Genomic DNA, 12,955 nt, shown 5'->3' with positions numbered 1-12,955 from the left:
AGGTCATAAAAGCCACACAGAGAACTGCCCAGTGTGCCTTTCAGATGTCCACAGAGCCCCCCCAACTTCTTACCCATCCCATAGGAGGAAAACAAGCAGGATGGAACCAGCTGACCTGCCCCAAGCCATGGGATACACTGTGGGCTTGTCCTCCAGCCCTGGCTCCTAGGTGCAGGGTTTACACCGCTGCCCCTGCCTACCTCCACAGGGTCGTTTCCGTTGGAGAGAATGTCCAGTAGGTCAGCAGAGGAGACGAAATAGAACCGTGGGAACGCCAGCCTCTTGGTCTCCAGGTATTCAGCCAGCGCCTTCTCACACACAGCCAAGCTAAGGGGAAGGAGTGGGAAGGGGCTGGTGGGTCCTTTTCCGTGGGGCTGGCGTCCAGCCCACACTCTCAGCTCACGGAGGTCATCTAGTTTTTCTCCACAGACCCAGTTCATCTCCAGATGCACCCATCCTCCACCAGCTCCGATCACACAGTGTGTGTGTGTGTGTGTGTGTGTGTGTGTGTGTGCCTTCATCCTAATCCACCTCAGGGATGGAATATTATTAGCCTGTGACCTGTGGCTTTGTGTAGCAGGTGGCACATGCCCCATCAGCACCTCAGCTGACATACGGGATGGGGACCCACCTCTTCTTTAGCTTCTCCAGTTTGTCGTAGAGGCCCGGTTTGTTGGTGGCTTCCACCACGTTCGGTGTCTTCACAGCATCCGCCATCAAGGCCTGGGGGGTCGGGGAGAAGGGAGGACAGAAGGATTGTGGCCCGTGCCGTCCACAGCAGCCATTTCTGGGGACTACCCAGCGTCTGCCGAGCTCACCTTGAATTCCTGGTCGATGGCGTCGAAGCGCTTGGAATCGTCCGGTAGCTGGGCTCTGATGTCTTCTGAGCCAATGAAGATGCTTTCCAGGTGGCTCCAGGTCCTTTGGACCTCAAACCAGATGGAGATGACCGAGTCCGCCGTGGACAGCTTCTGCTGCCAGCTGGTCACCTCCTTCAGGAAGTGGGACAGGTACTTGGACATCATGAGGTTCTGCAGCTGCACCTGGTTGTCCTCCAGCGTCTCCACCAGCACTTCATCGGACTTGAGCATCATGGTGCCTGTCCGCGGGTGGGCCTCATGCTCAAACTCCATGGTTGTCCAGGTGCTGTCCAGGGTTTTCAGCACCTTTCGGGGGAGCGGACATAGGGAGTGTTTTGGGTGTAAGACGTCACCCACTGGCCCATGTGCCTGCGTGCTTGGCCACTGCCTCGTGCTGCAGTTCAGGAAGGTTTAGGAGCTGGAGGGAGTGGATCACTTGAGGTTGTATATAGAACCGCCCCACTTCCGGTTCACTGTGGATTCACTGTGACCAGCAGTTTCCCACCCCTGCTGACAAGCTTTCCCCTGTGGGGGTGTGGGAGACTGTACACACACACACCCTATGCAACTCAGAGCAACTCCTTCTGTCATCTTTATATTGCTCCTCAGGTATTTTGTCGCTGGAAGTCACCAGTGAGACAGGTGGCTAATTTGAAAGCATGGAGCATTTGGGGTGGTGGGCTCGGGGAGGGCTCAGTGTTCCTGGGACGCAGAACAAGGCTGGGGTGCTCACGCCCACACCGCTCAGGAGCCAAGGGGCAACAAGCATCCTAGAGGCTTCCCACGGGTGGACAGACAGACAGATGGGTCTCCGGGGAACACAGGAGTCCCCATGCTACACTGCAGATGCAGGTGCTGGGCTCTGCAAAAGGTGTCATTCTCTTGTGTGCTCGGGAGAGAATAGCTGGGATCAGGGCAATTTGAGGATACTGAGTCCTGGAGGTATTAGTCCTGAGCTGGCTAAGGAAGGCTGCTAGACCCCCGCCCCCAACACACACAAGTCAGCAAGTCAGAGGCTGTCTGAGGTCAGCTGCTCACAGGCACTCAGCCAGTCCTAGGATCCTCTGGGGAGAACCACGTGACAGCAATGGTGCCTACCTTCTCCATCCCGGATTCCTTCACGGCCTTGTCTACAATGTTGCGGACTTCATCCTCGTACTTGTGCAGGTTCAGCTGCAGCAGATCTGCCAGGGTTGTCTCTTCTGACATTTCAAACTTCACCTAGGGAGAAACCAGGCTTGGTTTGTCACAGGAGCCGAGGTGTGCTGCCCAGCAGGAAGCAGGCCTCTGAGCCCAGCCTTGGCCGCTGGGCCAAGCTTTGATCTGTGACCCAGGGGGCTCCATGATTCAGGATAATTCCTTCTCCAAGCCGCACCCTTTTCTCTATAAACCCGTAACCACAGAATCCTCTGGAGTCAGGTAAAATGTATACAGCAGAGCACACGATCACTTAGAGCACTGGTTCTCAGCCTTCCTAATGCTGCGACCCTTTAATACAGTTCATCATCCAGGACTGATTGCCTAGGGGGTATCCTTGGAAATTTGGGGGAGCTAGGAACTGAGTTGGGGTGCAAAGGGAGGCCAGAGGAGCAAGTTCCCTGTCTCCAGCCTTCCTATGCGCCATGGGGACCCTCGGTTACAATCAGACTGGATGTAACTTGCAGAGCCTGTGTGAAAAGAACACACAGGGCCGGTGAAGACGAAGGAGCGGGGTCACGAGATCGGCAGCAGACAGCAACCTGCCAGAGAGATGTGTCCTCGAGGGCAACAGCCGCATGGTTGCTACAAAGTAACCAACCATGTTTTGACAGGATTTGAGGCCTAACACATCAGGGGAAACTTATGCCTGTTATAGCAGCAGTCCATGGCTGCTGAGGTCATAGGCCACAGGGGGAACAAACTACTCTTGTTTTGGTAAATGGACACAGTGTCATGCTGCCTTCCAAATATTTATGATTATACCCAGCGAAGAGTGGTCTGCCCACAGAGGGCAGTGGTTAGTGCGGCGACCCGTCAGTGGTCAGTGTGTGGCAGGGGCTGATGGTTGAATGCTAAGTCTAAGTAGGACATCTGTATCATTCCCTCCAAAGCTCCGAGAACACCAAGGGTGTGTGTGTGTGTGTGTGTGTGTGTGTGTAGAACACAAGAGCTAGAGGATGGGAAGGATCCTGGAGGAAGTCTTTTGGCTGTGGTGTGGCTGCTGCACCTCTGAACTCACAGTCATTGTGATCATGCATAAGACTTGCACAAGATCAAGCCAGTAAAATGGCTGGCACAGCGGGAGAGGGATCACAAGGCCACCCAGGGATCGATGGCCGCCGGTAGAAGGAAAGTGGTGTGGCCATTGGGGAGTTACTTTCGCTCAAGTTAAATAACCCCAACCCATGGTCACGGTCATACCTCTGACTAAGTACCCGTGGCTGAACTCAGTGAGCCACAATAGAACAAAGAGACAGACAGACAGACAACAAGACATGAAAGTAGAGGGCGCTTGGGAAGAAGGAAGGGTCTGGTGGGAGTAGGAGGGATGAGGAACGGTAATGGCGTTGTATGTGGAAATGATTTTACATTGCACACCTGCATGAAGCCATCAAAGAATTTAGAGACAGAGCTGAAGGCAGGCCCATGCCGGGCTCGGCCAACCTCACGCACCAACGCCCCACCTCCAACATTTAGGCAGCTCAGGCTAGCCCAACTCATGGCTGGCTGCCTGCCAGCAGCCCTGCCTCCCTCTACCCCCACGCAGAGGTACCTGAGTGGCCTGCATGAGCTGTTGCCAGTGGCGGTCACGGATGGCGGGGTTCTGCAGCTCGCTCACGGCGCGCAGGGACGTGATCATGTTTTTCACCGTGTTGTCCAGCCCCACGAAGGCGTCCCAGGGCTTCATCTCCTTGTCCAAAGACCTCACGTCCTTGGCAAACTTCTTACAGTCAATGTCCATCTGCTCCACATTGATGTCCTTCCACTTGGTGGTCTTCCAGTCGTCGATGCTGGTGTTGACCTGTAGTGAGAGGACCAGAGCCACCGCCCTGTCACCTCCCACCCTTCCTCACACAGGGCTCTATCTGCTGTTGGACACAGGGTGTGGGGACACAAGATACAATGTATTTTTTATGGGGATACAAGATACAATGTGCTTTTTAATGGGAATATAAGATACAATGTACTTTTAGATAGGGACACAAGATACAATGTACTTATTTTTAAACTCAAAAGTGTTACATTAAGACAAACTCAATTAAAAAAAAAAGCTGATGTGCAGAAATTCAAATTCTTTCAGAATCAGCACTTCCTGACCTCACACTTGCAATCTCCTTATCAACCCCGCCATTTTGGAAGAACAGAACAGGAGGCGGAGCTCTGACCTCTCAGAGGGAAGCCAGGACCCCCTTCCCCCAGGATGTAAGCTCCGCAGGACCTGACCTTGCTAGGTGTGCTTGCCCGATGGGCTTGACGGCGTCAATACTTTGCCTGGCTGAAATAATTTGGACTGTGTGGTTGTTGGGTTTTCTCTTTTGAAACCCCAGGCCTATTTCTTACAGGGAGATGTGTCCAGTGGTGGTGGGACATTCGGAACTGAAATCTGACGTTAGGAAGAGGAGTGAACCAACAGCTGTGCCATAGAAGCCTCAGTTTAAAAGATGAATGGGTAAGATTTGCTGGTAAAAGCCTGCGCCGGGCCTTGCTAGCTCTTGGCAAGACTTGGCTTGCTGTCCTTTGGGGAATGATCACATAACTGGCCTCGGCCAGGACATGAGCCAGGTCCAGACTTCCAGGCAGGAGCCCAGATGCCAATGCTCGCTTGGCTCATTGCGTTCCTTGCCCACTTTGTCAATCACACCGCCTGGACTGGTGAGCTTACCACTGCCAGGCAGCTGCCAGGAGCAAGAGTGTGACAAATACGGGTTCCTGTTCTTGTTGTTCAAAAACATCTAGGAGACCTGGTGCCTTCACCTGCTCAGGACTCAGCGGCCCCGCCTCACTGGTGGGTCTGAGATGACTCTGCATCATCTTACCGTGTCCCGGCTGGCGGGCTGTCCATGTCACCCTGCCTGCTTACGCACATGGCACCTCCTGGTTGAGGCTCCCTTTAGAGGTTTCTGTCAAAGGGGCATGCCGCCCTCATCTGCTGCCAAAGCTTGCGCGAATTTTGGACTCCCCAGGTCTGAACCCTAAGAAGCACCTACTCTGGCTCTCCAGACTGTGTTGTTTTGCTACGGTGGCTCTAATGGACTCCTGGGTGACTTTGGCTGGCTTGGAACCTGCTATGTCACCCAGGCTGACCCTGCCTTGAACTTTCCGTTTCTGCCTCACTGGAGCTGGGATTGTGGGGTGCAGCACAGCACCTGGTGCATTCCTTACTATCTCCCAGACATGAGAAGGCTGCTGCACTCAGAAACTCACGGCCCTCAAGGACCACAGGAGACTTGGCTTTCAACAATCCATCATGGGCTGTGAGGGGAGGGGGAGCCGTATTCCTCAATGGTATGGTTGCTGGCAAGTTGCCCTTGTTGGAGTAAGCCACGCTCCAAATTAAAAAAAAAAAAAGGCATGGAAGTAGGGGGGGGGGCTTACTGAGAAGAATACCGGAGGGAGCCTTGGGGAATAGGAGGAATATGAGGGGATAAATAAATTTTAAAAGAGGAGAGATGTTAGGAGAAAATGACAGGTAAAAGAAGCAGAGGGGATAGAAGTGGGACAGGAGAGGGGCGGGGCAGGAGGGAGGTGGGGCAGCAGAGGGGCGGGGCATGATGGAGGCGGGGCAGCAGAGGGGCGGGGCAGGAGGGAGAAGGCAGGTGGAGGGAGTGATGGTGCCCAGAGCTGCTGTTGCATTCTTATATCCAGAGACCCTCTGCGTTGCAGCCACATGCAGAGACCCCAGCCCCATCCCACACGGCCTGGCCTGCCTCACCATGACGATCATGTCCCAGAGCTCCTTCAGCAGGCGGACCTCCCGGTGGCAGGCCTTCAGCTGCTTGTAGTCTGGCACCGTGACCTCGAACAGGCTGGCAGACTTGCACAGCGCCTCCATCACACCCTCCATGGCCGAGATGCTCTTTTGTTGCTGGGATGGAAGGGGACATCAATGGCTGTCCCCAAACCCAAGTGCCCCATCCTGCCCCCATTCCTGCCTGCTCGGTCTCTTTTCTCCGCCATGCCCCAGTGACTCTCCATCATCTAGTGGCAGCTTGCCTGGGCGTACAGTCCACCTGGTCCCTGCTTGACAGAGACCAGTGCTCCAGCCAAGATGGCAGCCGCCCTCCATGATGCCCCTCACTCTGGATAAGCGGAGGCTCATTAGATGAAGGAACTTGTTGCCATGGGCACAGCTATGACAAGAACCTCATTGCCTCAGAGCCAGGGGCATGGCAAGGCCTTTCTCCAGGTCAGGCTCTGGGAGATGGTCATGCTTCCTTCCCCTGGTCCATGTAGGACACTGACAGTGTGTGCAGAAAATACCAACCATAGTCCCTTCCTCCCTCCTCCTCTCCCTCCTCCCTTCTCCCCTCCCTCCTCCCTTTCATTTCTCCCTTCCACTCTCTTCCCTCATCTCCTCTCCCTCCCCTCCCTCCTCCCCTTCTCCTTCCTCCTGCCTCCCGAATGTTCACAGCCTAGACTGTTCACCTACAGAGAGCCTCTATGGAGCTGAGCCTAAACCTCTCTCATTCGGCTGTACACAATGAACCTGCGTCCTCGACACAGGTATGTACAATAAATGTATTGAGTTTCTGGGCTGCTGCCGTGTCATCACCAGGGTGCATAGTCCACCCGACTCCAGCTTTTCTATCTACGGTCTGCTCTTCATCCCCTGAAGCTCCAGTTAGGTCACTCCCTAGGCTGCGTAGGTCACGGCATATCTAGGCTGACTTTTATGACTTATTTGCTTTTGAGATTGGGTCTCATGTAGCCCAGGATGGCCTAAACTTTCTACAAAGCTGAAGCTGAGGCTGCCCTTGAACATCTGACCCTCCTGCTTGTATCTCCCAGGAGCCGAGATGCCTGGTGTGTACCACCACAGCCTGCTGGGGTTGCATACTGCAGTCCCTGCTGGGTTGATCTCCTAACACCCATTGCTTCCATACCATAGGTCTATCTTACTAAAGACAAAAAAGCAGCACAGGAGAGAAAAAAGTGGCATCGGGATTGTGACTTAGGGAGAGTGACCATGAGGGAAAGGGAGAGCCCTGACTTTATGAGGGCAGAAAGAGGGGCGTTGTGGGGTAACTTGAAGGAGCTCGTGGGGTTCACGTCTGCCCAGTGAGCTGAGGCCCCCAGGGGCTCACCCCTGGAGTGGGTGCAAGAGGCCTGTTGAGCTCAGAGCTGACCCAGGCTCTGAGACTCTCTATGCCTGCCCTGGGAGGACCTACGCTGGCTTGGCAAGATGGCCAGACCATGGCCGTGGGCGGACCTGAGCATCCTGTGCCGTCTCTAACACTTGGGCAGTGGGAACGGAGTGGGGGTGCACTCAAAAACCTGGTGGCTGGCTGCTCGGGAGGGAGGAAGGGACAAGAGTCCAGGTGACAGGACATTTCCCATCAGAACAACGAGGCCAGCCTGAGGGGAAAGGGCAGCCCGTGCGGCTTGCGGGATGCCCATATGGCTGTGGGTAGTTGTCGCTCTGGAACAGCTTTCTAAACAGTGTAGCAGAGTGGAAGCTGTGTGGCTGGGGGTGGGGCGGGGTGGATGCATCAGTCTGCATGTCCACATGCATGTTCACATGTGTGTCCACACGCACATGCTCACAAATGAGTCCCACACATGCACATGCTTGGCCTTGCAGGCAGTCCCATTTAAGCCGTGTTTCCGTGTTTCCGTTTGCGAGGGTAAAGGCTTAACACAAGACCAGCCCTCCAAGGGGCTCCCAGAGCTGCCATGGGGACCTCGGCACTGTGTGTAAGTACCTTATTCAGGGACTTGTAGGGGTCGGGGTCACTGAAGGAGAAGGGGGCATCCCGTCGGAACTTCTCTCTGAACTCGTGCTGCTTGAGCTGTGAAGGGGTTGGGGGGAGAGAGGGGGTTGGGGAAGGAGGTCACGCTGTGGCTGGCTCGGAGCATCTGGGCAGCGCTGTGCCCACACCCACGCTCCCAGCCCGACCCAGGCTACCTCAAACTGCTGGCACTTGCGCCTCAGGATGTTGACCTCGTTGGCCTGGAGGGGCGCCACGTTCTGCTTCACCTGGATGGCCAGTTTCTTAGTGTTGGTCCACTGCTCCGGCAGCTCCTGCAGGAGGCGAAGGCCCAAGGTGAGGCGGTCTGCCTCCGTTTTGCCACTGGAGATATCTGGTTTTTAAAGTATTCAATGTGTCTGCGTGGTCGCATGCATGCAGTGCCCAGAGAGGTCAGAGGAGGACGCCGGAGCCTCTGGAACCGGAGTTGCAGGCAGCTGTGAGCCGCCATGTGGGTGCTGGGAACTGAACGCAGGTCCTCTGCAAAAGCAGCAAGGCCGGCTCCAGAGCCCCATCTCGCTCCTTTTAAAACTCTGCTGCGACATAACTGAAGGCTCAGGAGAGGCTTTTAAAGTAGCACAAGTTGCTCTTGTTGTCCCTGGCCGGCCCCAGAATGGCAAAGCCATGGCAGGAAGCTCAGTGCTGAGCCAATCAGAACTTCCTCTACCTTTCAGTGTTCATCAGCCTGAACCCGTCCATGTGTGTGCATTGTGCATAGGTTCATGTTATGATGCAGATGTGCACACATGAGGGGAGGGGAAGGGACGGGGAGGGAGGAGAGGAGGGGAGGGGGAGGAGTGAGGGGGAGTGAGGAAGGGAGGGGAAGGGAGAGGGAGGGGAAGGGGAAGAGTAGGGAGGGAAGCTGATGGGTTTGGGAGTCAGGGAAGGGGTGGCTCCTTGGGGTCCCTCCAGAGGGACCGCAGTCCAACCAGCATGACAATGGCTGTCATGTGGGCAGAGGATGGCCCCTTCCTCACTCACTAATAACCTCCAGGGCTCCTCTCTGCCCTGGGCTCCATCGGCTTTCACACCCATTTGGAGTGAGCGGCCTCCACACTCGGGGGACAGGGGGGTGGTGGAGCTGGCTTTAACCCCACGAAACCATCAGGAGGCTCTTGCCAGCCTCTGGGACCACCTTGGCCCTGTTCTCTGGGAAGATTCTGTCTCCGGCCTCAAGACCCCTGGGGCTCCAGAGTGTGGCGGGGCGTCAGTCCTGCAGTGGCCTGGCACAGGACTCCGGCAGAGCGCTGCGCTGCGGGCCCCACCTGCAGCTTCAGGTAGATCTCCTCGGGCATCTCCTCGCCATAGCTCTTCAGCAGCTCAATGGTTTGCTTCAGAGGCTCAAACATGCTGTCGGTGGCCACCTGCCTCTCCTTGACTTTCATCAGGTGCCCCATGACCTCCACCAGCCCATCATAGTCTCCCTCCTTAAGTGGCTTCTTCAGGCCCGTCCGGGTAACGGTCATGAAGCTTTCTAGATCAGCAAGACTGCAGGACAGACAGGGGACTCGGTGAGGGCCGTGAGCCTCCTTGAGCACCACCTCAAGGCCACCCTAGCAAGGACACGCGGCTGTCATGCAAGATACCACCCGGCAAGGGGCAACCATCGCCCCCACATGGTCTCCCTCGGCTTAGATGTCACAAAGATCCCATCAACATAGCCCAGGTTGATCCTTGAGCGCTATCTTAAAGTCACAGCTCAGAGCAGCCAGCCGCCCAGATGGGCTCCTTGGAGAGCGTGCTCATGTTGCTGCAGATGACCCTCAGGCTACAGTCCCAGCGGCCTTCCTGCCAGACTCAAGGCTTCATCACACAGCCTGACAGGTACTTCACCCTTCTGCCTGCCCTGCATTGGTCACAACACCAAACCATTTGCACCACCTCCTAGGGAGGTGGTGCTCCCCCGTGTGGCATGGTGCGGTAAGGCACGCTATTCCTCCTAGGACAGTGGTGCTCCCCCGTGTGGCATGGTGCGGTAAGGCACGCTATTTCTCCTAGGACAGTGGTGCTCCCCCGTGTGGCATGGTGCGGTAAGGCACGCTATTCCTCCTAAGACAGTGGTGCTCCCCCGTGTGGCATGGTGCGGTAAGGCATGCTATTCCTCCAGGCCTCACCAGGGACAAATGTAAAAGCTACATCGCAATCAGTCCACCCGACTTTCAAATCAGGCCACGGAACCACTTACAAAGTCCCCGGTGTCTCTCCCAGGCTGTCGGGGGATCCTGGGGGAGACTCGGGTGTCACAGCAGCGGGCCGTGGCCTTACCTGTTGATGACGTGGTTGCTCAGGTATCGCTTGAACAGAAAACTCCAGCGCTTGATCGTGTTGAGCAAGGCCTGCTTGAAGGGGCGGCAGTCGCACTGCAGCCAGCCGTGGAAAACCTTGGTGTTCTCACATCTGGACACCTCCTCGTACAGCTTCTCGTAGGAGTCAATCTGCCCAATACAGCCATGGGCTCCATCAGCCGTGTGCCCCCCACGAACCGTCACTGCTTCCTGTCTGGCTGTGAGGGGCAGCCAGGCGGCCCAGGGTGCAGCTCAAGAGAGGCCAAGACCACTGCTACCTGTTTGCCCCTGTCCCAACACCCCAGAGCTCCTTCTGCTCCACCTCTAGGAGGGGACAGACAGAGGGGACAGGGTTGGGTGACTACAGTAAGGCTTCTGGGGCAGGAGGGGACTCCCAAAGGGTGCCCCTTAATGCCTGGGAGCACCTGCAGACTTTGGGCATCCCATCTGCCTTCTCACTGGTGTGGGGGAGGAGAAGGCTCTTTCTCATTGTGCCCATGACTAATCTCAGGGTTGGATTCCTTCACTTTCCAGATTCCCAATGCTCTGACACCTGAACTCTTGCTGAGACCCTGGAGGCCGATTCTTAGACCCTGGAGGCCCTCACCTGGAGCCGGCCTAAGTGTGGGGCTTCCAACCACCTCTTATCTAGCTCTTAGGGACTCTTGTCCTCAAGATCAGTCCTCTGTCCTACTCGCCACAGGATGGGACACCAGCCAGCTCAGCATAGTGCCCTCACCTGAGCTAACTGAAGCCATTCACACTACAAGCCTGGTAGATCCTTCTGAGGGTTCTTCTCTCCCTGGTTGCCTCCTGGGGCAGTAGTGCTCCCCCGTGTGGCGTGGTTTGGTAAGGCATGCTATTCTCCCTGGCCTCACCAGGAGCAAATATAAAATCTACATCGCAACCAGGCCACCTGACTTTCAAATTAGGACTGGGAGAGGGTGGTCATCTACCAGAGGATGCAGGAGATGACACAGGAGGGCAACAGAACCATGCACACCTGCTGCTGGAACTGAGCCAGGCTGGGTGGTGTTTTGGGGATGGTGTCGTCCGTTTTCATGTCCAGCTCCTCGGGGGTGGGAGCGTGTCCAAAGATGAGGAAGTTCTTCATAAACTCTTGAAGGTCATCCACCCAGAGGTAGGAGTACCTCTCAAAGGAGTCCTGGTACTCCTCAGCCACCTTCATGGCCCCAATGACTAGGCTGGACACCTCCTCCCGCATCTCGATGAGGTCTGTGATATCCTCCAGGTCCGTCTGCCGGGGTGGGAGGGGGGACAAAGTTTGGGTCATTTGTCTTCATGAGAGACAGATTTGCCTCCCGGCCTAGAAGAGGATTCTTCCGTGGGTGAAAGTGCTGCTGGGCATCCTGATTGGAAGCAGGGGGATGTCTGTCAGGGTGCAGCTCCCCGTTGACAGAAGATTTGCTAAAGGTGGCTCTGGTCTGTCTGATTGCAAGGTGACTTGGGTGTCAGCTCATCCATTCTGAATTTGCACAGACCTTGGCTGTGTGCCTTGGGCTGGGCTGGACAACGGGGACACAGAGTGGGCTCACATGGACTGCTTGGTATGTGTGTATGTGTGTGTGTGTGTACACATTTGTAAAATAACCAACCCAGAAAACTACCCTCTATTAAATCTCAGTAAATGTTTTCTATGGTATATGCAAATCAACTGAATGTGCCCCTGGTCACTTATGAGGCCTTTAAAATTCCTCAGTATATTCTGTTCAGATCTGCAGTTCAAACTCCCTTCTAGAGGCAGTCCTGCTGCTGGCAGGCAACGCCACAGAGGGGGTGTTCTGTTCCTGGGTGTTTCTGCGTGTTTACCAGGTTCTGGTGATTTGCATCTTTATTTTGATCTTGATGCCTTTTGCCCTTCATTAGCTCTAATTGTACAAATTTAATCTTCTAATAAAAATTAGGGAGAGGGAAGCAGCGTCAGAATCGAGGCATTGACTGGATGGAGGAGGTTAAGGAGCACAGATCTGGGACAGGTCAGTCTGTCAGGGAGAGGCTGATCAGACTGCGCCCTCGGCTGTCTTGTTGAGTTTGGTGGCTCTCTAGGAAGGGCAGACTCTCTCAGGCTAGCATGGTCTTTTGCTTTGTTTTGCTTTATTATGTTTTAAAATGTATTTTATTTTTTTATTTATGTGTGGGTTTGGATGTGGGTGTGTCTCTCTGTCCCACCACTGAACCCAAACACACACCACAGGAAGGCTCCTAGCAAGGCTGGGATTTCAGTTGCCCCTGTGTCCTCCTCAGAGCCCCCCTTTACACTTGTGTGCGGTGTATCTTGGTTCTAAGGTTGACGTGCCACCTGCTCTATGCCAAGGCGCAGGCATCTCTGCGCGCCACAGTTCTGTGGGTGCAGAACAGATGGGAGTGGCTCTGCCCAGGTTTGCTCCATCCTGTAAAGAATGGAACCCACCTCTAGGTGGAGACCTGCCCTTGTTAATGGCTAACCCAATGGGGGGCAGGTTAGGGGCCTGGCTGGGACCACCCCTGGCTGGAAAGGTACGTCGTACCTTTCACCCCTAGAATTCCTGCCTCCCTTGTGCAGTCTCAATGAGCTGACCCACCATGAGGCTCGGCCGGGTGTGCCTGCCTTTCAGGCTCCTGCTCAGAGAGGCGTAATTGTTTCTTTTTCTTTTTTTTCAGAGGGAGATTGGAGCTTAAGTATGTCTAAACCCCATGCTAAAACATTAGGGGTCCTTACCCTTCTTCTAAAGACCCTCCACACCAGCTGCAGTCTGGTGCTACCCCTAGCCCCACCTCATCTCAAGGCTTATGGCCATTTTCTTCTCTAAGAGGGGACACTGGGGGTCCCCAAGATTTTAGGCAACACCTTTTTCCTGCCTTT

General features: G+C 55.1%; 1 protein-coding gene across 2 annotated transcripts in view; it reads right to left on the bottom strand.

Moving 5' to 3' along the window:
- Dnah17 (dynein axonemal heavy chain 17) overlaps window positions 1-12,955 on the bottom strand; it is a 108,405-nt gene that overhangs the window by 69,506 nt on the left and 25,944 nt on the right. The window contains exons 19-29 of one of the 2 annotated variants that reach the window (XM_052193897.1): window positions 11,096-11,350; window positions 10,073-10,242; window positions 9,073-9,295; window positions 7,966-8,082; window positions 7,763-7,849; window positions 5,773-5,925; window positions 3,613-3,861; window positions 1,959-2,081; window positions 819-1,166; window positions 632-723; window positions 201-327 (exon numbers count right to left, since the gene is read on the bottom strand). In XM_052193897.1, coding sequence (XP_052049857.1) covers window positions 201-327; window positions 632-723; window positions 819-1,166; window positions 1,959-2,081; window positions 3,613-3,861; window positions 5,773-5,925; window positions 7,763-7,849; window positions 7,966-8,082; window positions 9,073-9,295; window positions 10,073-10,242; window positions 11,096-11,350 — 1,944 coding nt within the window. Of the gene's footprint in view, window positions 1-200; window positions 328-631; window positions 724-818; window positions 1,167-1,958; window positions 2,082-3,612; window positions 3,862-5,772; window positions 5,926-7,747; window positions 7,850-7,965; window positions 8,083-9,072; window positions 9,296-10,072; window positions 10,243-11,095; window positions 11,351-12,955 lie in introns of both variants that reach the window. The other variant, XM_052193896.1, reaches the window with a different exon arrangement.

This window comes from Apodemus sylvaticus, chromosome 10 (genome assembly GCF_947179515.1).
Source record: "Apodemus sylvaticus chromosome 10, mApoSyl1.1, whole genome shotgun sequence".
Taxonomy (NCBI): domain Eukaryota; kingdom Metazoa; phylum Chordata; class Mammalia; order Rodentia; family Muridae; genus Apodemus; species Apodemus sylvaticus.
Note: the sequence above shows the minus strand (reverse complement) of the source record. Positions and strands in the feature narration are given on the sequence as shown.